Source organism: Elephas maximus, chromosome 25 (genome assembly GCF_024166365.1).
Source record: "Elephas maximus indicus isolate mEleMax1 chromosome 25, mEleMax1 primary haplotype, whole genome shotgun sequence".
Taxonomy (NCBI): Eukaryota; Metazoa; Chordata; class Mammalia; order Proboscidea; family Elephantidae; genus Elephas; species Elephas maximus.
The window spans coordinates 38,980,377-39,005,776 of NC_064843.1; the positions used below are offsets into that span (position 1 = coordinate 38,980,377).

General features: G+C 47.4%; 1 protein-coding gene across 2 annotated transcripts in view; it reads right to left on the minus strand.

Annotated features, from left to right (window-relative positions):
• Nucleotides 1–620: 620 nt before the first annotated feature.
• Nucleotides 621–25,400, minus strand: part of RSPO4 (R-spondin 4) — a 58,268-nt gene continuing 33,488 nt past the window's right edge. The window contains exons 2-5 of one of the 2 annotated variants that reach the window (XM_049869218.1): nucleotides 11,058–11,246; nucleotides 10,242–10,382; nucleotides 5,461–5,646; nucleotides 621–909 (exon numbers count right to left, since the gene is read on the minus strand). In XM_049869218.1, the coding sequence (XP_049725175.1) occupies nucleotides 806–909; nucleotides 5,461–5,646; nucleotides 10,242–10,382; nucleotides 11,058–11,246 (620 nt within the window). In that variant the 3' untranslated portion in view covers nucleotides 621–805. The remainder of the gene's footprint in view (nucleotides 910–5,460; nucleotides 5,647–10,241; nucleotides 10,383–11,057; nucleotides 11,247–25,400) is intronic. The other variant, XM_049869219.1, reaches the window with a different exon arrangement.

Here is a 25,400-nt window from a genome sequence, read left to right on the forward strand (position 1 = left end):
GGGTGCAGCGCGCAGCTTTCAGGAGACCAGTCGGGTGGAGACGGGCCTGGTTGTCTAGCCAGAGGCTCCATCACAGCTCCTCCACTGCCAACTGGGGGTGGGTGGTGCCCAGGCCTGGCAGAGGGAGTCTTCGAGCCTCTTCCAGGTGACTCCTTGGCAGGTGGTGGCTGAGGACTATGCAAGTGGCATTCAGGGACTAGCCAGAGGATGAGGCATTCACAGTCCTCGGCTCTGGGGTCTCCTCTGGAGCAGAAGCAGGGCTTTCAGGGCTTGACAAGCTCACCTGTCCTGTGGCTCCAGCCCTACCTCTTGGAAACCCCTTCTTGGCAAAGGGAGGGCCAGAGAAAGGCCTAGGTTTCTTTACGGGGTACACTGAGCATTGTTGGGGAGGGCACAGGCTGTAGTTGGCAGATGGTCTCTCAAAGTGTCTGTGTGTGTGAGAGAGAGAGGGAGAGAGAGAGACAGAGGGAGGAGAGAAGTAGGACACAATGAAGAACAGAAAGAAAAAGGAGGAAAGGAAAAGAAAGGCAGACAGATCAAAGGAAAGACGGTAGAGGGAGTGAGGGATGGAAGAAGGAAGAAAAGAAGGGGAGGAATATAGAAGTGGAAAAAGTGAAGAAAGTAAGGAGAAAAGAAAAAAGAAGACTGACACAGAAAAAGGAGTGGGGAGAGAAAAGAGACTGAAGACAGAAGGATAAAAGACAAAAACTGAAGCACGAAGCAGAGAAGAGGGACTAAGTGGAGACCCTGGGAGTGGGCGGTCCTGGCTGGCGGCCGCAGGTGTCCTGCAGGCCTGGCCCAACTCTCAGGCTGGTGGCTGGTGGGGCCTCCCGTCCAGCTTGCGGTCCAGCTTCCTGTCCTTGCGAGGGCGCCGGTCTTTCCGACCCTTCTTCTGGCTGGGGTTTCTCTCTGCAGCAAGAGCACAGGGCGTAGTTTCTGGGGCTGCAGGGTGAGTTAGGCCCTGGGAGGCCCCCCAAACCTGAGAAGATGAGTGTCTACCCACTCCCCAACAATGGGGCTCAGAATAATATTTGAGTGCTGACCGTACAACCACTCCTTGGGGTTTGGACTGCAGCATAAGTCACTCCAAAGCTGTAATGTTTCTTCTGGTTGTTTAGGGGGAGAGGAGGGTCTGTGTTCACTGCCGGCCTGCTGGGCATCTGGCCTGGCTGGGCCTTGAGGTGCCATAGGGCCCCTAAGCAGGGTCCAGGGTGACCTGGGGGGGTCCCATGTGCACGCACTTCACAGTTTACAAGGCTCTTCTCTGGAGACGCCACACCTTTTACCTGGGTCCCTACACCGACTTCCCCAGTCACCTCCCTGCCTGCAGGCTCTGTCCTTCAACAACAAAAGCAGCAGTTAGAGAGCGCTCACTGCATACCGGCCACCGTTCCAAGTGTTTTATGTGAATTAAACCCTGCGACACTTCATGACAGCCATGAGAGGTGGGCATAGCCTCATAGCCCCCATTTGACGGCCATCACCCGGTTCCCACTGCGGGGAGGGGTAGGCTGGGATGCAAACCCCAGACCTAATTTTGGCTCTTGATCCCGTCATGCCCCTCCCCCTCCCTACCGGAGCTGGGGTGAATTTCTAACAGAAGCATCTGAAGTTTCAGCTCTCAGATGAGAGAGGCAGCTGAGGCCCAGAGGGTGAAGCCCTGCTCCGCACCACGGCCTGGGCTGGAACCCTTGACAAGTCCTGTGCCTTCCCTTCTCGGTGGCAAATATGGGCAGAGGGGATGAACTGAGTGACCAAAAGCCAGATGGCCAGGAGGGGAGGACAGAGTCCTAACAAGCAGGGCCCCCTCCTTCTAGGATCCTCCCACCTAGAGAAAATCTAATGAGAATAACTCCTTAAAAGTGCTCATGGAGCGCAGGGGCTGGCAAGCCGTGGCTGGGATTACAGAAATTGGACCTCATACACTGGGACAGGGTGTGTGTGCTGGCTCTCTAGGGGCACCCTGCTCTCCTGCCTCTGAGACAAGGCCAATGACAGACCTAAAATCCACAGATCTCCCAGCCCAGAACAGCCCCTAACAGAAAACCTGGTCAAATTAGCCTTCAATAAACCCACTGCAGTCTAGCCGATTTTGACTCATAGCAACCATGTAGGACAGAGTAGAACTGCCCCAGAGGGTTTCCAAGGCTGTAAAGAAGCAGACTTGATCCCACAGAGCGGCTGCTGGGTTCCAACTACCGACCTTTTGTTTAGCAGCCAAGCACTTTAACCACTGCACCCCAGCCCTCAATAAAACCAAAAACCCATTGCTGTGGAGTTGATTCTGACTGATAGAGACCCTATAGGACAGAGTAGAACTGACCCATAGAGTTTACAAGGATCGGTGGATTCAAACTGCTGACCTTTTGGTTAGTTGATTCTGACTGATAGAGACCCTATAGGACAGAGTAGAACTGACCCATAGAGTTTACAAGGATCGGTGGATTCAAACTGCTGACCTCTTGGTTAGCAGCCGTAGCACTTAACCACTATGCCAGCAGGGTTTCCCAGCCCTCAGTAAAAGGCCTCAAATCACCGTACCCTCGTCTGTACACCGAGGGGCTTCCAGAATCTTGGGTACCAGGGAAATTTTCAAATGGAGCCCCCCACCCCACTCTCTGTCCGACTCCTGACTCCAGCCCTTGGTGGTCCCACAGACAAGCCCTAAACCGAAGGCCTCAAGGCCCCCTGCTGGCCTCTGGAGACATTCTGCCCTGTCCTTAAGATACTTTACTGCCACCTGCTGGAAATGTGTTGCATTAACACCACAAACTTAGTTCAGGTAAAGGTGAATGGCGCCCCCTGGAGTTGCATAGTGCCCAATGTGGACATTCATAAGGGGCAGGCCTAGTCTCCATGTCTCTGTGCGCGTCTCTCTGTCTCATTCCCCTGTGTCTGTCTGCCTCCTGCCAGGAGTGGAAAGCAGAAGGTCTCTTGCAGGTGGCAGATGCTAGCAGACACCCAGGGCTGGGAGGAAGGAGGCTGATGACCCTGTGGCCCCCTGTTACTGGCTCAGTGTCTCTGAGCTTCAGTTCTGTCATCTAGAGCATGGGCAGGTGATAGCCCATCCCTGACAGGGTGGAGGTGGGGGCAGCCTCCCAGCACTGAGGCAGGGCAGGAGGAACCAGTCTGAGGGTGAGGCATGACAGCCCCATTTGTAGGACACTTTCCCATCATCACAACAACCCTAAAAGACAGGTAGAACCATTAGCCCCATTTTACAGATGAGGAAACAGAGGCACAGAGAAGAGCTGGAAGGGACTTGTCCCAGGTCACTCGAACCAGGCCCATGAGCTTCATCACCTCACCACACACCCATGAAAAAGATGAGCTGTTTCTGGTTATTAAGCTCATTGTGGGCCAGGCATGGTTCTCAATACTTCACCTGGACGAATGACTCACCTCACCTCGAAGGGCCTTATGAGGCCATCACTATTCCTGTTGCCATCTTACAAATGAAGAAACCACTAAGGCACCAAACCAAAAAACCAAACCCACTGCCGTCAAGTCAATTCTGACTCATAGCGAGGCTGTAGGACAGAGTAGAACTGCCCCATACGGTTGCCAGGGAGCGCCTGGTGGATTTGAACTGCTGACCTTTTGGTTAGCAGCCGTAGCTCTTAAACACTAAGGCACAGGTTAAATGACTTCCTGAGGTCACAAATGTTTATTGAACACCTGCTTTGTAGTGCTGGGGATACAATGGTGAACAAGCCAGGCAGAGATCCCTGACCTCCTGAAGCTGACCTTGTTGGGGGGAGACAGACATCAAGTAAAATAAATAACAGAATATGAAATATGTTAGAAGGGACGAGTGTGGTAGGGGACAACAAAGCAGGAACGGAGAGATTTTCATTTCAGATAAGGAGGTAAACACTTCACGGATGCTTGTGGCTGCTGCTCTTGGTGTCATTATTATCACCTGGGGGAAAAGCTTTCCTCTCTTGCTTCCCACAGCTAATCAGCTACCAGCTCTCAGAAGCCACGAGAGGTGGGGCCACAGTACCTAGTGCTGGAGAGAACTGTCTGTGTGTCTGTGTGTGGGTGTGTAGGGGGCACTTCTCTGGGCCTGGAGTCTCTTAGTTTTTCTGGGCCCATCTCAATCCCTTTCCTAGCCTCAACTGCCCACCATGACTCCCAGGGGCTCCTTTCTCTGCTATCTGCATTCCCAACCCTGACACCACAAGTCCTTCTGAAGCTAGGGGTCTCCTCGGGTTCACATCCTGGCTCCACCACGTCCCAGCTATGTGCCCAGGGGGACTGTCTCCAGGTCGCTGACCCTTAACCACAACTCTTGATTCCTCTTTGCACACAGATCTACATTTGAATTCCAGGTCCACACTTCCCTAAGTGACTCGACCTTTCTGGACCTCTGTCTCCTCATCTGAAAAATGGAGATTATAATAATACCCACCTCATAGTGTTGCTGTGCAAATTAAATGAGTTAAAGAACGGAGAGAATTTCACCCCATGCCTAGCGCGCAGTAGGTGCGCAGTTAAATGAGTGACTTCCATATTGTGACTACTCATCTCTTACGCACCGCACTTTATGGCCCCCTTTCCCTTTAAATCAGTGGTACTCAGTGGGACAGTATTGCCCCTAGGGGTGTTTTGGAAAGCTGTGTGATCATTTTGGTGGTCACAATGAATGGGGGCCCTAGTGGCTTTCAGTGGACAGGGGGCTGGGGGAGCTAAGGAGGATAGTCCCCACAAAGATTTGTCCCCCACTCCATCCAATTCTCTAACGCCTGGACACATACTCAACGTAGCTGAAAGATCTGCTTATGATGTCCCGAGCCCAGAGCAAATTTTCATGTGGAAAGGCCAAGTGCCTTTAAGCATTTGTCCCATTCACTGAGTTTTCTAGGACTTCCATATCAATCAAGAGGCAATCAGATGTTTTGGCTGGGCTTTCCTACGAGTTGGTGACCATTTGGGAAACTGTGTTTCTGATGGCAGGGTGGTGGCACAGGGGAGGCACTGACCACAGCTACCTCTGTCACAGTGATCTGACTTTCCCTGCTGGAACAACTGACCATGTGTTCTCTGGTATGGTGGCCCGAGAGCTTCTATTGTGGAATTTTTTATTTCACTTTTCTATTACAGTTGGGGGTGCTATATGGATTTTTAAAAAAATGATGTGTGCAAGTGCGTTACATTATCCATTAATTTCATTTCAGATAGTGAAGAGGGCATTTCACAATCCTTATCCCAAGGGGGTCATATGGGAGGGTTGGGGACTCCTGACATAAAGGAAAAGCGTGATCTTCCCCATGTGTCTGGGACTGACTCCAGCAAGGAAGACCCTCCTTTGAAAGGACACAGGAGAGAGCAATGCTAATGGTAGGCTTTCAGGCAGCCTTACAGGTAGGTACTGTTTGTGGAGCAGTGCTCCAAGGCCCCTAAAAGTCACCCAAGGCTCCTGCCCACGAAACCCTGCGTGCCCGCACTGGTGCTTACCTTCTGGGCAGTGCCTCTGGATGGGGCATTTCCGTGACTCAGACAGCACCTGACAGGTCGTTGCCTCCTCCCGCCCGGTCTGAATCGGCTCTCGGACCCGGGTCTCCACGCCCCAGGCTGACCCGCAGGTCTTTCCGTTGTGCCTGCAGGGGCTCCAGCTGCCCCAGGGACCCAGCTCACACTCCTCTGTGCGGTGGAGGGAGAGACAGACAGACAGGGTCAGCTGGCAGGGAGTGTCCTGCGGACCCAAGGGTGGAGTCTGAGGGATTCAGTTCTCTGAAGACACATCCCACCTGCAAGGGACTCACGGTCTCTTACAAGGAGCAGAGGGGAGACGTTTCACCAGCTATTCCTAACTGGCTGGGATGGAAGTGGGTACAGGCTGCTACTCTGGGAGGCCAGAAGCCAGAGTGACTGATTGTCTGGCTTTGAGGGGGAAGGCTTCCTGGAGGAGGTGGCATCTGAGCTAAAGGGAGAGGGAGGAGTTCATGGAGAAAACACACTCTAGGCAGGGGCTCTGAGCCCTGGGGGCCTGGCCGATCATGTCTGAGAGACAGGGTGGCTAGACTGGGGGGACAGGAGAAGGCTTGGGAGGGGAGGGGCAGCAGAGGGGGCTGGGAGGTCAGCTGGAGAAGCTCTCCAGGCTAGGACAGGGGTTTGAATTTTATCACATTCCCCTGATCAACAGTAGAAGATGGAAGCTATGCAGTGCTGTTATGAGGAAAAACGAGGTCACGAGCATAAAAAAAAAGCTCTTTGTAGGGGCTACTTAAGAAAGATGTATATATATATGTGTGTGTGTACACATAATTTGATTCTTTTAAGAGTTCTGAGAGGTGGGCAGAGACTAGCGGTAGCTATTAATACCCCTATTTGCAGATTAAGACACTGAGGCCTAGAGAAGGCAAGGGGCTTGCAGAACACAGCAAGTTCAAGATCCAACGGGGCCCAGAAAACCATCTCCAGACCTTAGCACAATGGTCCTTTGTTAGATGCATTCATTTGTCAAGTATAGATGGAGCACCTATGTGCCAGGCATGGTGCTGGGTGCTGAAGAGCAGGGGACAAGAGAGACCTGTGCCTGCCTCCCACAGTTCACCACCTGGAGAAGGCAGGCAAGGCGAGCGGGGTGCTCAGTGCAGACCTAGGGAAGCAGAGGTGCTGTGGGAGCCCAGAGGGCAAGTGCCAGCCTGGGGAACTGGGAAGGCTTCCTGGAGGTGGAGACTCCCAAGCTGAGTCTCAAAACTGGGCAGGGTGGGCGCAGGCTTGTCAGGCACAGGGAGGGGCAGTTGGGAGACATGCTCCAGGTGGAATAACCCCAGCAAAGCCCTGGGGTGACTCTGCCCTTGACACAGGCCTAGAGCCAGGGAAGCTGGAGCACTGGCTCAAATGACAGAGGAGCAAAATGGTGGGGGTAGAGAGGCCAGCAGATGGCATCAGCTTGCACAGGGCCTGGGAGGGCTCCGCCAGAGAGTAGTGGCGGCCACTGAAAGAGCTTGAGCAGAAAAGAAATACGATCAGGTTGCCATTTTGAAATAACTACTGTGGCTGTGGGGTGGAGTGTGGGGCTGCAGGGAGTAAGACTTGAGGCAGAGAGATGCGGGGGAGGGTGGTGGATGGGGGTGGGGTGGGGAGAAGGTGGTGGATACGCACGGGGTGGGTCTATTGTTGTTAGGTGCCGTCAAGTTGGTTCTGACTCATAGTGACCCTGTGTACCACAGAATGAAACACTGCCCGGTCCTGCACCATGCTCACAATCATTGTTATGCTTGAGCTCATTGTTGCAGCCACTGTGTCAATCCATCTCGTTGAGGGTCTTCCTCTTTTTCACTGACCCTCTACTTTACCAAGCATGATGTGCTGCTCCAGGGACTGGTCCTTCCTGACAACATGTCCAAAGCATGGAAGATGCAGTGTTGCCATCCTTGCTTCTAAGAAGCATTCTGGTCATACTTCTTCCCAGACAGATTTGTTCGTCCTTTTGGTAGCCCATGATATATTCAATATTCTTCGCCAATGCCACAATCAAAGGCCTTAATTCTTCTGCAGTCTTCCTTATTCATTGTCCAGCTTTCACATGCATATGATGCAATTGAAAATACCATGGTTTGGGTCAGGCGCACCTTAGTCTTCAGGGTGACATCTGTGCTCTTCAACACTTTAAAGAGGTCTTTTGGAAAGCAGATTTGTCCAATGCAATGTGTCTTTTCTTGACTGCTGCTCCCATGGCTGTTGATTGTGGATCCAAGTAAAATGAAATCCTTGACAACTTCGATCTTTTCCCTGTTTATCATGATGTTGCTCATTGGTCCAGTTGTGAGGATTTTTCTTTTCTTTATGTTGAGGTGCAATCCATACTGAAGGCTGTGGTCTTTGATCTTCATTAGTAAGTGCTTCAAGTCCTCTTCACTTTCAGCAAGCAAGGTTGTGTCATCTGCATAATGCAGGTTGTTAATGAGTCTTCCTCCAATCCTAATGCCCCATTCTTCTTCCTATAGTGCAGCTTCTCGGATTATTTGTTCAGCATACAGATTGAATAAGTATGGTGAAAGAATACAACCCTGTCACACACCTTTCCTGACTTTAAACCACACAGTATCCCCTCGTTCTGTCTGAACAACTGCCCCTTGATCTATGTAAAGGTTTCTCATGAGCACAAGTAAGTGTTCTGGAATTCCCATTCTTCACAATGTTATCCATAATTGTTATGATCCACACATTTGAATGCTTTTACATAGTCAATAAAACACAGGTAAACATCCTTCTGGTATTCTCTGCTTTCAGCCAGGATCCATCTGACATCAGCAATGATATCCCTGGTTCCACGTACTCTTCTGAATCTGTCGATATACTGCTGCAGCCACTTTTGAATGATCTTCAGCAATTTTTTTTATAACTTTTATTGTGCTTTAAGTGAAAGTTCACAAATCAAGTCAGTCTCTCACAAAAAAACTTACATACACCTTGCTACATACTCCCAATTACTCTCCCCCTAATGAGACAGCCCGCTCTCTCCCTCCACTCTGTCCATTTCACCAGCTTCTAACCCCCTCTACCCTCTCATCTCCCCTCCCTTAGGCAAAATTTTACTTGTGTGTGATATTAATGATATTGTTCGATAATTTCCACATTTGGTTGGATCACCTTTCCTGGGAATAGGCATAAATATGGATCTTTTCCAGTCGGTTGGCCAGGTAGCTGTCTTGCAAATTTCTTGGCATAGACAAGTGAGCACTTCCAGTGCTGCGTCCGTTTATTGAAACATCTCAGTTGGCATTCTGTCACTTCCTGGAGCCTTGTATTTCGCCAATGCCTTCAGTGCAGCTTGGACCTCTTCCTTCAGTACCATCGGTTCCTGATCATATGCCACTTCTTGAAATGGTTGAATGTTAACCAATTCTTTTTGGTATAATGACTCTGTGTATTCTTTCCATCTTCTTTTGATGCTTCCTCCATCGTTTAATATTTTCCCATAGAATCCTTCACTATTGCAACTTGAGGGTTGGATTTTTTCTTCAGTTCTTTCAGTTTGAGAAATGCTGAGTGTGTTCTTCCCTTTTGGTTTTCTATCTCCAGCTCTTTACACATGTCATTATAATGCTTTACTTTGTATTTGCAATAAGGGAGTCGTTGGTCTTGCAAAATTCTTTCATGCAACCTCCGGCATCATTTCTATCACCAAGACTATATTTTCCAACTCCTGATCCTTTGTTTCCAACTTTTGCATTCCCTGGCAGCTCTAATCTGCTTTCCGCCCCCCCTCCAAATTTCTTTTAGCAACCTGACATACTATGTGCATATTCTTGTGTGTCTCTTCTGTCTCGCCACTAAAATGTCACATCCACGAGGGCAGAGAAGTCACTGTTAAGTCTCCAGCACCTAACAGAGTGCCTGGCAGATGGCAGTACTCAGTAAATATTTTTTGAGTGAATGAATAGGTTGGATGGGATGTAGGTGAGAGGGAAGTGTCAAGACAAGGCACCACCCCATGAGTCATGGAGCTGGTAATTAATAGAAAGAAACTGAGAAGGAGCACCAGGCTGGGGGTGGGAAGGGTGGAAAGAAAGTGTCCAAAGGGCAGGGTGGCTGCTTGGGGAGGGACGTGGCTAGGACAGTGGTGAGTCAGGAGCCATCAGCTTTTGAAATGACCGAGAATGCGAGCCCAGAGGGCATGTGTGAGCAGAGAAGCCATGGTTTAGGCAAGAACGCTGGGGAATGACTTCTTGTAAGGGACTGACCACAGAAGATGAGCTCACAGAGGCGTCTGAAAAGGAAGTGCCAGAAAAGAATTACAGCAGTAATAATAACAACAGCTAATATTTATTGAGTGCTTAATATGTGACAGTATTAAGTACTTGACATTGTATTAATTAATTTAATTCTCATAACACCCCCCTATGAAGTAGGCGCTATTGTAATTTTAATAAGTGGAGAAACTGAGGGACATAGAGTTTAAGTGACTAGCATGAGGTCACTAGTGGGTAAATTTTAGGCTTGGGATTCAGACCCAGGTCTGTCTTATTCCCAAATCAGTGCTCTTCTTCTCTACTTTGCTGCCTCCCACAGTAGTAATAATGCCAATGTTGGTAGTAGTAATAATAATAATAACGGTTATGATGGTTCTAGTGCACTGAAGACTTACTATGTGCAGGTACCTGACATGGTACTATTGAGCCTCCCATCACCACGTGGCATTCTACTACCACTTCCTCCAGGTTTCCTGCTCCAGGGAGGGGCTGGAAGGGGGCAGGGCTGGGCAGGGCAAGGAGGCCCCCACTCACCCTGGCACTCCCGTGTGCTCTGATGGGCCACAGTGCCCAGCGGGCAGGTGGGTAGACACTTCCCCTTGTACAGGTAAAATTGCCTCTCGCACCGGATGCAGAAGTCCTGGCTGAAGCAGCTCTCGCACGTGGCCCCACATTCTGTAACAGAGCCAGGAACGCCTTGGTGAGGATGGCTGCCGGGGAGGGGGCGCTCTGGGGCTGCCTGAGGTGGGAAGGCCCTCTGAGTAGCCCCAGGCTCTGCAGCATTGGGATCAGGACTCAGTATCTCCTTTGAAGCCCAGCGTTGCCTGAAGTTAAACTAGGCTACATATGAGAACTCTCTCATTTGAACTGAGACTCAGCGGGGACAGGTGACATGCCCAAGGTAACATGCCTCCTTTAATTTAAAGGTCAGGATTCCCTTTCTCATTTGAGCTGAGGCTCAGACAGGGCAAGTGACTTGCCCAAAGTTGCACAGCCAATTTGAGCTCCATTTCAGCGAAGGCTCACAGATGGTAATGATTCCTCCCAAGTCACAGAAAAACTTAGTTAGGAGTTAGGACTCCTTTTCCCATTTGCGCTAGGACCAGAGAGGGTGAGTGACTTGTCCAAGGTCACACAGCAAACTTCTAGGGTAGAAGTGAAGATTCCTTGCCTCATTGGTACTGAGAACCAGAAAGGGCACTGATATGCCCATGGCTGCAGGGCTATCCTGGAGCCAAGCAGCTCAGAATCTGGGCTCAGACTTACTTCCCCAATTGCTGTGTTGGGGTGAGCTGGTGGGATGTGGGCCAGGAGCCCAGTGTTTGCACAGGACAGGGTGGAGCCACGTACTTCTGCACCTGTTGACTTCCTGGCCACGGACGCCGAAGTAGCCAGGTGGACAGTCGTGCACGCACTTGCCGTATTGGCGGATGCCTTCCCGGCGGATGAACAGGAAGAGCCTCTGCTGGCAGGTGGAGCAGCCATTCTCCTCAGAGCAGATGACACAGCCTGTGCAGTTGCCCCCCAGGCCAGTGCCCACTGCCAGCCAGACCAGGGGAGGGAAGGGTAGAGGAAAGGGAGAGAGAGATGGTCAAACCATACGTGTGTGCAGCTGAGACTGTCTAACTGGGATATTAACTGAACACATGGCCACCCAGACAAAAGACCACATTTCCCAGCTTCCCTTGCAGCTAGATATGGCTGTGTGGCCAAATTCTGGCCAATGGGATGGGATGAAGCAGTGTGTGCAACTTCTAGAGAGCTGCCATAAAGGATAGAATCATGCCCATTGTCATTCCCTCATCCTGTTGGGTGGAATGTGAACGTGATGGCTGGAGCACAAGCAGCCATCTTGGATCATGAAGTGGAAGTCATGTGCTGAGGATGATGCAGACATGAGATAAAAAGAGCCTGGGTCCTTGAGGAGGGTAGACTGCTGTATAGACTGTTACATGAGAGAGAAATAAGTCTCTTTTGTTTAAACCATTTTTATTTGGAATTTTCTGTCACTCACAAATTTAACTTTTACTAAAACTGTATTTTTGAGTGCGTGAGGGGTGCACATGCATGTAGGGGTGGGGTGAAACGCTCACCCTTTGGCTTGGTTTCTGAACAGTACTCCACTCCTCACCATCACCATCATCAAATGCTCCCACACCAGTTGCTGTCAAGTCAACTCTGACTCATGGTGACCCCACGTGTGTCAGAGTAGGACCGTGATTCATAGGGTCTTCAGTGTCTGGTTTTTTGGAAGTAGATCACCAGGCCTTTCTTCCAAGGTGCCTCAGGGTAGACTCGAACTGCCAATCTTTTGGTTAGCAGCCTAGTGCATTTACTGCACCACTAAGGGACTCCTGCAGTGTGATGAAATGTTTTGTGAGGCCTTTCTCACCGTGGTCTTGTAAATCCCACCAAATGATTGGGTAACCTGTTAAACCCATTGCCATCGAGTCAATTCCAACTCATATTGACCCTACAGGACAAAGTAGAGCTGCCCCATAGAGTTTCCAAGGAGCACCTGGTGGATTTGAACTGCCAACCTTTAACTACTATACCACCAGGGTCTCCAGTGATTGGGTGGGACCATGCTAATAAGGCATATGGAACCCTAATGAGGGGATTGGTCAGTTCTGCCACCCCGCTGGGCTTGAAATGAGCTATCCCGGAGGTGGAAAAGGAGAGAATCCCACTACCACCAAAGACAAATAGCCAGGAGCGGAGCATTTCCTTTGGATGTGGGATCCCTGCACCGAGAAGCTCCTGGAGCCAGGAGAGAGAGAGCCGAAGACAGAGAGAAGAGGTGACAGAGAAATGGGGGCAGGAGAGACCAGCAGGAGACAGTGCATTGGGCTTCCCAGCCTACAGAGTGAGAAAGCTGAGTGCTTTTGGGCAGGAACCTTGCTGGAAGAGTAGGGTGCTGAAAGAGCTTTGTAACACTTGCCTGAGCAGGATAGAGGCTGGGGGGCCAGGGATAGATGTGCCTGTGGCATGGCTGGGGAGGGGCTGTCCTGATGGAAGAGCTATATCCTGACTGAGCCTGAATTGTAACCTAATACTTCCCTGGTAAACCCCATATTCATGAGTACTGTCTGTGAGTTCTGTGTGGCATTGCAATAAATTATCAAATCCAGCAGAGAAGTAGAGAGTGCCGTGGGAGGGATGGTTGGTGAAGATATTGGTAAAGATGGAGGAGAGAGGAGGCATGTCTGACCTCCGCCTCATAGGAATCAGCCTTGGGCTGTTGATCTTGATTCCCCTTCACCCTTGTGAAGAGAGAGGAGGTCAGACACCGCACGCATGCCATTGTACAACTCTTAAGTGCTCCCGCCATCATCAAATACATCAAGAAAGCCAAACCTGTTGCTGTCAAGTTGATTCTGACTCATAGCGGCCCTATAGGACAGAGTAGAACTGCCCCATAGAGTTTCCAAGGAGCTCCTCGATTCAAACTGCTGACCTTTTGGTTAGCAGCTATTGCACTTAACCACTATGCCACCACGGTCTGCATCAGGTTAAGGGGGAGGGAATTATTTGTTGCCCCAGAATTGGCAACCAGGACACAAAACCGGGGAGAAAGAGGTAGAATATAACTCAGAATCTAAAGACAACCCCTCCAAGGCTCATAAGGAATCCCTACTAGCCTGACCATCCCCTTAGGACCCCTAATTAAGCTGACCCCATAAAGACCAGGGCTTGTGGGAGTTAGGAGTTGTCAGCTATGGAGTGGGGCATTTCTTTGGCTTTTCCCTCTGTTGCCAAACCCCTAAACCAAGTGAGGGGAGATCCAAGAGAACTGCTCACAGAGACTGGGGTGCCTGCAAGAAGGGGTGACCAGCATCTCATGCCCTGGCTGGACATCACCTTGTGTGACAACCCTGCAGATCTGACCCCTTCCCTCACCTCTTTGAGCAGAGAAAGGGCGCCAGGAGAGAGTAGGGCAAAGCTGAGAGGGAAGATAGTGGCAGAAAAAAAAGCTGGGATATTAACTGGGCACTGTTAAAAAGTAACTACAGGCGTCTATCAAGTGCATCTATCCATTTGCTTCATGGCAAGAATGAGGGAGTTCCCAGTGGCAAGGGGACACCTTAGAAGTAGCCAGGCTTAGATGGAATTGCTGCTGCCTCACACAGAAGACTGGTGCTGGCAGAGGTGGCCCAACAGTAAGAGGCGGCAGGGGAGACCATTGGGGGTGAGAGCTGGAGGTGGTCAGAGGAGGTGGAATGGGACCAGTGGGGGCATCTTCATAGCACCTCCTCCAGCACTCACCCCTATTCCCATGAAAGACAAACATCTGAACTTGGGGGCCACAGTTACCCAACAGAGAACAAAGACCTGTGCCCTTGTGCCTGAATCCCTCCTCTCTGTCTCCACCCTGGAGGAACTAGACCCCCAAGGGAGGGAAGAGGAAAAGCCAAAGCTCAGACCAGCCCTCCTCGCTCCAGATCCTTCAGGCTGGGCCACGCTGGGAGAGGGAAGGAGGTGAGCATTAAATTGGATAAGAGATAGAAGTTGTAAACAGGAATTAGAGTAGACTGGACTTGGTGGTCCCTGAAAGTGACCAGGTGTCATTAAGGGATAGGAAAGGACAGGGTGGCTTCTTACAGACAGCATCTAGGAAAACATTAAACTGTTTCATATTTATGCCCCACCACGGTTGGCTGTGTAATAAACTGGCTATACACTTTGGCTCACCACAGCCCTGTGACCACCCAGCAGGGGGCATTCTTGGCTTTCTAGTCCCCTGTCCCCTGTTCTTATTGGTGCCCATCTCCCCTTTAGAGGAATTCCCTTCTCTGTGAGGTCCTGGTGAAGGGCAAATTCTGGTCCTGCCCCCAGAACAGAAACCAAGGAGGCCTGGCCATCCTAAAAGTTGGCAGTGGGTGGGTCCTGACAGAAGTCTGACCAATCAAATACTCACTCCCGTGATACCGAGTCCTGGGTGTGGGACACAAGGAGCAAGGGATGAGTGGGGGCCAGGTTCATGAAGGTGGCAGAGCAGGCTCCCCCAGACTAGGCCAGGGCCTTTGGGTCTCCCCGCCCTCCCTCCAGCTCTCCGAGGAGTACTATAATTTCCCAAGCCTGGTCGTCCCGCCTCCCTCCATTCTGTGACACTCCACTCCCCCAAATCCTGCCAATGACTCCCATTTCTGTTACATGCAGCTAAGAACCCTGAGTGATGCAGGCAGAGCCCTATTGAGAGACACAGTGGCTGACATATATGCTGGGATCCTGCCAAAGGTAGTAAGCAAGGGTAGAAATACCCTCATTGCTCCAGGGAGGAGAAACCACAACAGGAGAGCAGAGTAAGGGCTTTTTGTGTTTCCAAAGCTGTAGACCTGGCAGGAAGGAGTCCTGACGGCGCAGTGGCAACAGCTGCTAACTGAAAGGTTGGTAGTTCAAACCCACCACCCGCTCTGCAGGAAAAGATGTAGCAGTCTTCTCCCCTACAGATTATAGCTGGGAAACCGTATGGGGCAGTTCTACTCTGTTCTATGGGGTCTCCATGAGTTGGAATCTACTAGATGTTCTCTCTGCCCTGGCAGGAGCCCAAGGGCAGAGAGAACATGTGATGTTGTACGAGAGATTCCCAGGCCCAAGGAGAGAGAACATAACAGAAATGCACAGGCCTAAACTTTCCACTCAACTGGCAGAAAATTTAAATTCTGATGACATCTAGGGATGGCAACAATGAAGGAAACTTTGACTTCTGATAGGATTGAAAAAACTCAGCAATGTCTAGTAAAATTGAGGATATGCCTTTTCTAGACATAGCAATTTGGCTTCTAGGTAAAAACCCCAGAGCAGCGGTTCTCAAACTACAGTATCGGCATCCCCCGGAGGGCTTGTAAAACACGGATTGCTGGGTTCTGCCCCAAAGGCTCCAATTCACTGGGTCTGAGGTGGGGCCTGAGATTTGCATGTCTAACAGATTTTTGGGTAACACTAATGCTGCTGGTCCAGGGCCCATACTTTGAGAACCCCTGGTCTAGAGAAACTCCCGCACATGTACAGAAAGAGACATATACAAAGATATGTACTGCAGCATTATTTAAGAGCGAACACTTGCAAAAAGCTAACTATCTATCAAAAGGATAGATAAATACATTGTGGTCTACACTGTAGCCAGGAGAAATGACTGAAGTAGAATTATAGTTGCCAAAAAAAAAAAAAAATCCCCGTGACCAAGTGGAATGCATACCAGGATGCAAGGATGGTTTAACATTAGAAAATCAATCAGTGTAATTCACCACATAAATAAAACAAAGGAAAAGAATCACATGATCATCTCAATTGATGCAGAAAAGGCATTTGATAAAGTCCAACACCCATTCGTGATAAAAATGCTCAGCAAAATAGGAATTGAAGGTAAATTTCTAAACACAATTAAGGGCATATATTCAAAACCAATAGCCAACATTATTCTCAGTGAAGACAGACTGAAAGCATTCCCCTTGAGAATGGGAACTAGACAAGAGTGCCCTTTATCACCACTTTTATTTAACATTGTACTGGAAGTCCTACCTAGAGCAGTAAGGCAAGAAAGGTAACTAAAAACATCCAAATTGGCAAGGAAGAGGTAAAACTATCCTTATTTGCAGATGACACGATCCTATACATAGAAAATCCCAGAGACTCTACAAGAAAGCTACTGGAACTAATAGAAGGATTTAACAAAGTGGCCAGGTACAAGATTAACATCCAAAAATCAATCAGACTGCTCTGACAGGGATCACAATAGAGGGTCCTGGACAGAGCTGGAGAAAAATGTAAAACAAAATTCTAACTCACAAAAAAAGACCAGACTTACTGGCCTGACAGACTGGAGACATCCTGAGAGTATGGCGCCCGAACACCCTTTTAGCTCTGTCCTGAAGTCACTCCTGAGGTTCACCCTTCATCCAAAGATGAGACATGCCTATAAAAACAAAATGAGACTAAAGGGGCACAACAGCCCAGGGGCAAGGACTAGAAAGCAGGAGGGGACAGGAATACTGGTAACAGGGAACCCAAAGTCGAGAAGGGAGAGTTTTGACATGTCATGGGGTTGTTAACCAGTGTCATAAAACACTATGTGTACTGTTTAACGAGAAGTTAGTTTGTTCTGTAAACCTTCATCTAAAGTACAATAAAGAAAAAGAGAGAGAGAGAAGTAAAGGGAGTGAAATCTGGCATTAAATCTTTTTTTCTTTCCATAAAAAAGAAAAAAAATCAGTTGGATTCCTCTACACTAACCAAGAGAACTCCAAAAAGGACATCAGGAAAACAATACCATTTACAATAGCCCCCCAAAAGATAAAACACTTGGGAATAAACCTAACTAGGGATGTAAAAGACTTATGCAAAGAAAACTACAAAACACTACTGCAAGAAACCAAAAGACACCTGCATAAATGAAAAAACATATCATGCTCATGGACAGGAAGACTCAATCAACACTGAAAATGATACTACTACCCAAAGCAACCTACAGATGTAATGCAATCCCAACCCAAATTCCAACGACATTCTTTTTTGTTTGTTTTAGATGAAAGTTTACAGCTCAAGTTCATTTCTCATTCAAAAACTTATAAACATGCTGTTTTGTGACATTGGTTGCAATCCCCACAATGTGACAGCATGCTCCCCATTTCCGCCCCAGGTTTCCTGTGTCTATTTGAACAGTTCCTGTCCCTTCTTGCCTTCTCGTCTTGCTTTTGGGCAGGAGTTGCCCATCTGGTCTCGTATATTTCATTGAACTAAGAAGCACATTCCTCTCACGTGTTACTGTTTGTTTTACAGGCCTGACTAATCTTCGTCTGAAAAGTGGGCTTTGGGAGTGGTTTCAGTTTTGAGTTAGCAGAATATCCAGGGGCTGTAGTCTTGGGGCTCCCTCCAGTTTCTGTCACACCAGTAAGTCTGGTCTTTTTCCAAGATTTTGAATTCTGTTCTATGTTTTTCTCCCATACTGTCCAAGACTCTCTGTTGTGATCCCTGTCACAGCAGTCGTTGATGGTAGCTGGGCACCATCTAGTTCTTCTGGGCTCAGGCTGGTGGAGGCTCTGGTTCATGTGGTCCTTTAGTCCTTTGGGCTAATATTTTTCTTGTGTCTTTGGTTTTCTTTATTCTTCTTTGCTCTGGATGGGATGGGACCAACAGATGTATCTCAGACGGCCGCTCACAGGCTTTTAAGACCCCAGACGCTACTCACCCAAGTGAAATGTAGAACATTTTCTTTATGAATTATGCTGTATCCATTGACCTAGATGTTCCCCAACAATATGGTCCCCAGTCCCCAGCCCCAACACTTTGGTCCCTCAAGGTGTTTAGAAGTGTCCAGGAAACTTCTATGCCTTTGCTTTGGTCAAGCTGTGCTGACTTCCCCTATATTGCGTGTTCTTCCCTTCACCAAAGTTGACACTTGTCTACAATCTAGTTAGTGATTTCCCTCTCCTCTCCCTCTCCACCCTTGTAACCATCAAAGAATGTTTTTTTCTGTGTGTAAACCTTTTCTTGAGTTCTTACAATAGTGGTCTCATACAATATTTGTCCTTTTGTGATTGACTTATTTCACTCAGCATAATGTCCTACAGATTCATCCATGTTGTGACATGTTTCACAGATTCATTATTTTTTACCATTGCATAGTATTCCATTGTGTGTCAGTACCGTAATTTGTTTACGCATTCATCTGTTGATGGGCATTTAGGTTGTTTCCATCTTTTTGCTATCGTGAATAGTGGTGCAATGAACATGGGTGTGCGTATGTCTATTTGCGTGGGGGCTTTTATTTCTCTAGGATATATTCTTAGGGGTGGGATTGCTGGATCATATGGTATTTCTATTTTATTTATTTCTATTTCTTGTTTTAAATTGTACTTTAGATGAAGGTTTACAGAGCAAATTAGTTTCTCATTAAACAATTAATACACATATTGTTTTGTGACATTGGTTGCCAGCCCCATGACATGTCAACATTCTTTCCTTCTCCACCTCGTATTCCCCATTACCAGCTTTCCTGTTCCCTCTTGCCTTCTAGTCTTTGCCCCTGAGCTGGTGTGCCCTTTTAGTCTTGTTTTGTTTTATGAGCCTGTCTAATCTTTGGCTGAAGGGTGTACCTCAGGAGTGACTTCAGGACTGAGTTAAAAGGGTGTTCAGGGGCCATACTCTCAGAGTTTCTCCAGTCTTTGTCAGACCAGTAAGTGTAGTCTTTTTTGTGTGAGTTAAACTTTGTTCTACATTTTTCTCCAGCTCTGTCTGGGACCTTTTATTGTGATCCCTGTCAGAGCAGTCAGTGGTGGTAGGCGGGCAACATCTAGTTGTACTGGACTCAGTCTGGTAAAGGCTGTGGTAGTTGTGGTCCATTAGTCCTTTGGACTAATTTTTCCCTTGTGTCTATGGTTTTCTTCATTCTCTCTTACTCCAGAGGGGGTAGGACAAGTGGAGTATGTTAGGTGGCTGCTCACAAGCTTTTAAGAACCCAGATGCTACTCACCAAAGTAGAATGTAGAACATTTTCTTTATGAATTATGCTGTCTCTTGAGCTAGATGTCCCCCGAGACCATGGTCCCCAGCCCTCAGTTCAGTAATTTGGTCCCTCAGGGGGTTTGGATGTGTCTATGAAGCTTTCATGACCTTGCCTTGGTCAAGTTGTGCTGACTTCCCCAGTATTGTGTACCGTCTTGCCCTTCACCAAAGTTATCACTTATCTATTGTCTAGTTAGTGTTCTTCCCCCCCCACCCCTCCCCTCTATTTTTACTTCTATGGTGCTTTTTAAGGAAGCACCACCTTGTTTTCCAAAGTGGTTGTACCATTTTATATTCCCACCAACAGTGCATAAGAGTTCCAATCTCCCCAAAACCTCTCCAACATTTGTTATTTTGTGTGTTTTGGGTTAGTGTCAGTATTGTCAGGGTGAGATGGTATCTCATTGTGGTTTCGATTTACATTTCTCTAATGCCTAATGATGATGAGCATATCCTCATGCATCTGTTAGCCACCTGAATGTCTTCTTCGGTGAAACATTCGTTCATATCCTTTGCCCATTTTTTAATTGGATTGTCTTTTTGTTGTTGAAGTGTTGAAGTATTTTGTAGATTTTAGACATTGGATCATTGTTGGATATGTTGTAGCCAAAAATTTTTTTCTAGTCCAACAACATTGTTTAATGAGATGGAAAAACTAATCACCAACTTTATATGGAAAGGAAAGAGGCCTGGGATAAGTAAAACATTACCGAAGAAGAAGAACAAAGTAGAAGACCTCACACTCCATAATATCAGAACCTACTTATCATGGATTGAATTACATCACCCCCCCCCAAAATGTGTGTATCAACTTGGTTAGGCCATGCGCGGTTGTCCTCCATTTTGTGACTGTAATTTTACATTGAGAAGATTAGGGTGGGATTGTAACACCACCCTTACTTAGGTTACCTCCCTGATCCAAGGTAAAGGGAGTTACTCTGGGGTGTGGTCTGCACCACCTTTTATCTCTCAAGAGATAAAAGGAAAGGGAAGCAAGCAGAGAGTTGGGGGCCTCATACCACCAAGAAGGAGCACGAGGAGCAGAGCACGTCCTTTGGACGTGGGGTCCCTGTACCTGAGAAGATTCTCGACCAGGGGAAGATTGAGGACAAGGACCTTCCTCCAGAGCCGACAGAGAAAGAAAGCTTTCTCCTGGAGCCGATGCCCTGAATTTGAACTTGTAACCTACTAGAAAAAAAAAATAAATTTCTCTTTGTTAAAGCCATCCACTTGTGGTATTTCTGTTATGGCAGCACTAGATGACTAAGACACTTCTATACAGGCACAGTAGCCAAAACAGCCTAGTACTGGTACAACGACAGACATATAGACCAATGGAACAGAATTGAGAACCCAGAAATAAATCCATCCACCTATGAACAGTTAATCTTCGACAAAGGGTTGAAATCCATTAAATGGGGAAGAGATAGTCTAACAAATGGTGCAGGCAGAATTGGATATCCATATACAGAAAAATGAAACAGGATTCATACCCCACACCATACACGGAAACTAACTCAAAATGAATCAAAGATTCCTAAATGTAAAGCCTAAAACCATAAAGATCATAGAAGAAAAAATAAGGGCAAACCTAGGCGCCCTAAATTACGGCACAAATAGACTATGAAACATAACTCAAAAAGCTCAAACAGCAGAAGATAAGCTAGGTGCTTGGGACCTTCTGGAAATCAAACACCTAGGCTCAACAAAAGACTTTTCCAAAAAAGTAAAAAGAGAACCCACAGACTGGGAAAAAAAATTGGCTACAACATACCTAACAAAGGTCTAATCTCTAAAATTTATAGAAAACTCCAACCACTCAACAACAAAAAGACAAACCCAGTTAAAAAACAGGCAAAGGACATGAACAGACACTTCACCAAAGAAGGTATCCAGGCAGCCAACAAATACATGAAGAGATACTTGTGATCATCAGCTGTTAGGTGCAAATCAAAACTACAATGAGATACCATCTCACACTGGTAATAATGGCAATGATCAAAAAAACAGAAAACAACAAATGCTGGAGAGCTGTGGGGAGACTGGCATTCTCAGACACTGCTGGTATGGAAAACTATGGTGCTTCCTCAAAAAGCTAGAAATAGAAACACCATGGGATCCAGCAATCCTGCTCCTAGATATACATCCTAGAGAAGTAAGAGCTGTGACACAAATAGACACATGCACACCCATGTTCACTACAGCATTGTTTACAATAGCAAAAACATAGAAACAGCCTAAGTGCCCACCAACAGATGAATGAACAAACAGATACCGACACACAACGGAATACTACACAATGTTAAAGAATAACAACAAATCTGCAAAGCATCTCACAACATGGATGAACCTGGAGGACATTACACTGAGTGAACTAAGTCAATTGTAAAAGGACAAATATTGCATGAGACCACTATTCTAAAAAGTCAAGAAAAATTTCTCACAGAGACAAGCCTTCTTTGATGGTTACCAGGGATGGGGCGAAGGGAGAGAAAACCACTAACTTTTGTGAAGGGAGAGATAATACACAGTATGGGGTAAGTCAGCCCAACATAATAAAGGTAAAAGAGGACACTGAAAGATACGCAAGAGTAAAAGGCAACAACAATAAATACTAATACATGTACAATCCAACATTTGTAATAACAACAGTAATAACAAGCAATAATGTACAAGTGGATACACAGGTAGATATGTAAGCTGAACAAGGTGGGAGGGCATATGGAAGTACACCCACTATTGCATACATGGGTATATTTGCATGTATGTATACCCACCTCCATGCAAATATGCAAATATACCCATGTATGCAATAGTGCTCACAGGGCACACAGACATGAAAACTTGGCTATAACCATACACCTCCCAGGACTAAGATACTGGGCCTGAGTGCTAGGGACCATAGCCTTGGGGGACATCCAGGTCACAATCCACATAGACAATGTTCTACATCCTACCTTGGTGAGTAGCGACTGGGGTCTTAAGAGCTTGAGAGTGGCCGTCTAAGATACAACAATTGGTCTCTTCCATCCAGAGCAAAGAAGAGTGAATAAAGCCAAAGACTCAAGGAAACAATTAGTCCAAAAGACTAATGGACCACATGAACCACGGCCTCCAGGAGCCTGTGACCACAAGAGCTAGATGGTGCCTGGCTAACACTACCTACAACTCTGACCCGGACCACAATAGTAGGCCATGGACAGAGTGGGAGAGAAATGTTGAACAAAATTCAAACTCATAAATAAGACCAGACTTACTGGTCTGATACAGACCGGTGGAATCCTTGAGACTATCGTCTTTAGTCACTCTTCAAACTTAGAACTGAAATCACTCCCAGGGATCACGTAGCCATATAATAGACAGGCCTATGAAATGAACAATAATACCAGTGAGAAATGTACACCTCAGAACAATCAATTACATGAGAGCTAAAGGGCAGTATTTGCCCAAAAGCGAAGTTCAGAAGGCCCACAGGGGCAGGAAAGCTGGGTGAATGTACACAGGGAACCCGGGAGGAAGTGGGAAAACTGCTGACACATTTAGGGGTTTGCAACCAATGTCACGAAACAAGCTCTGTATAAATTGTTGAATGGGAAACTAATTTGCTCTGTAAACTTTCACCTAAACAACAATAAAATGTTCATTGAAAAAAAATGTTGACATAAAAACAGCAAATTGTGCAATGAATCACAAAGAAGCCATTTATATAAATTAAAAAAAAAAAACCTATAAAACAATAGTATTTAAGATACTGAAGTATGTATTAAGAGTATAAAATATATAAAAAACCAAACCAAACTTGTTGCTGTCAAGTTGATTCTGACTTCTAGTGGCCCTATAGCACAGAGCAGAACTGCCCCACAGGGTCTCCACAGAGCAGCTGCTGGATTTGAACTGCCAACCTTTTGGTTAGTAGTCAAGCTCTTAACCATTGCACCACCTGCTAAACACTGAATTCAGGGCAGTGGTACCTCTGGAGCGTGAAGTGTGGAAAGGGATTAGGACTTTGCTTGTATCTGTAATATTTAATTTCTAAGAATAAAGACTACATTTCCCAGCCTCCTTTGCAGCTAGATGTGGTCATGTGTCTAAGTTTCAGCCAATGGGATACAAGTGAGAGTGTCCCATGCAACATCCAGGAAACCGTCCTTCAAAGGACCAGTTGCCATTAAGTGGATTCTGACTCATGGCCACTCCATGTGTTTCAAAGTAGAACAGCGCTCCATCGGGTTTTCAATGGTTGTGATCTTTCAGAAGTAGATCACCAGGGCCTCTCTTCCAAAGTACTTCTGGGTGGATTCAAACCGCTAACGCTGACAACCTTTCAGTTAGTATCCAAGCACTTAACCATTTGCACCACCCAGCGACACCTCCTTCAAAGGAAGGGGAATGCTTTTCTTCTTCCTTTCTTCCTTCTGCTTGCTGGATTGCTGAGGCGATGGCTGGAGCCACGAAGATATCAAATGGAATCCGACAGAAAGACACTGTGGCGTGGCCATACTAACCCAGGATTGTCTATCTCAGGAATTTTTTTTTTTTTTTACGTGAAAAGCAAAGGGTCGTCTATCTTATTCAGGCCACTGGGATTTCTGAGGATGTAAAAGATGACATGATAATGCCTGCTGATGTTGAGTCTTCCGTGTCAATCAAGACTGGGTTGCCCTCCCCAGTGCCTTGGCACTCTGTAAGCCCTCTGGGCCTGGGTTGCCAAGAGAGGGCAAAGGGACCCTCAAGTGGCTTGAGGTGAATGAGAGTTCAAATTAAGTTCCATTACGGAAAAACAAAATGGTGTTTCTTCCAATCTGAGCTTGTGGACTGAGGCTTATGCCCCCAAAATGGGTGATGTTGCCACTTTGCAGCTGAGGAAGCCAAGCTAGAAAAGATGAAATGACGTGCCCAAGGCCATGTAGAATCAGTGGGGCGGGGACCCACATCAGTCAGCCCCACACTGTCTTTGTAGAGTGTTTGTTCAGTACCTTCTCTGGGCCAGGCCACCGGGTGAGTGACACAAGGCTCCTGCCCATATAGGACCTCACAGCATGGTGGGATGGGCGACCACACAGTAGTGACTCTGATCTCAAAGCAGGATGAGATCAGGGTCCCCAGACTGGGACAAAGTAAGACCCTTACTAATAACCTTTCCTGGAAGCACTTAAGGGTCACTCAACTAACCCTCTGCAGCTTCACTGGGGACCCTGAGGCCAGAAAAGGTGGAGGTGTAGGTGTCCCCAAGGTCAGGCAGCCAAACAGAGAAGCAGCCCAGGTTTGAGCTACAGCAGTATTTGTAGAATACTGTTTTGGCAGGCTGAGGACAAAAGAACCCAACAGGGACCCTTCTGAGGTGGGATGAGTCTGCTCTCCCCACAACGGACCTTGTGGGTGCAGGGATGGGGGTGGGGGAGAGGTTGGTTCTTAAGTAGCATCTTCCAACTGCAGGCCTTTGAAGGGAGTAGCTCCTGCCACAACCTGGGCTCTGGCAGTTGGCTAGTCCGCCCTCTAGTGCCTCTATGCTGTAATGGCACCTCCGACTTTTTAAATTTTGATGGTCTCCTGGTTTCTCATCATACCACTTCGGTAACTCGCTAGAAAGAGCATTGCTGTTACCACTCAAGGCCACGATGTAGGGACTTAAATGCCCATGTTGTGAATAATAAGTTTGTACAGCGCTGCTCTAGAAAGATCCAAACTTGATGGTTCTTAAACTTGACTTGAACTTAAACCTGAATCCCCAGTGAGGCTTGTAAAAGTGTGTGGTTTGGGCCCAGGAATGTGCATTTTTAACAAGTCATCCAGGGGAGCTGATGCAAAACGTGCTTCCTCTCTTTCCTCTCTGGATATTGCATTTTACCTTCTTAAAAGGCAAGAGAACACGCAGCGATGCCCTTTAAAACACTCCCGTCACTCCCGTGTCAACTGGAGCCAGCTGTGTAAAGATGACCAGGTTTAGGCCTGAGAGCCATGACACCAGGGTCCTGGTCCCCGCTCTGTAACTTCTCTCCTATGTGTTCTTGGACAACATCCTTCTCCTCTCTGGGCTGTTTCCTCATCTGTAAAATGGAGGGTGCTATGGATTAACTTGTGTCCCCCCAAAATATGTATTGGAATCCTAACCCCTATTCCTGTGAATGTAATTCTGTTTGGAAATAAAGTTTTCTTTCTTATGTTAATTAGATCATACCTGAGTAACCA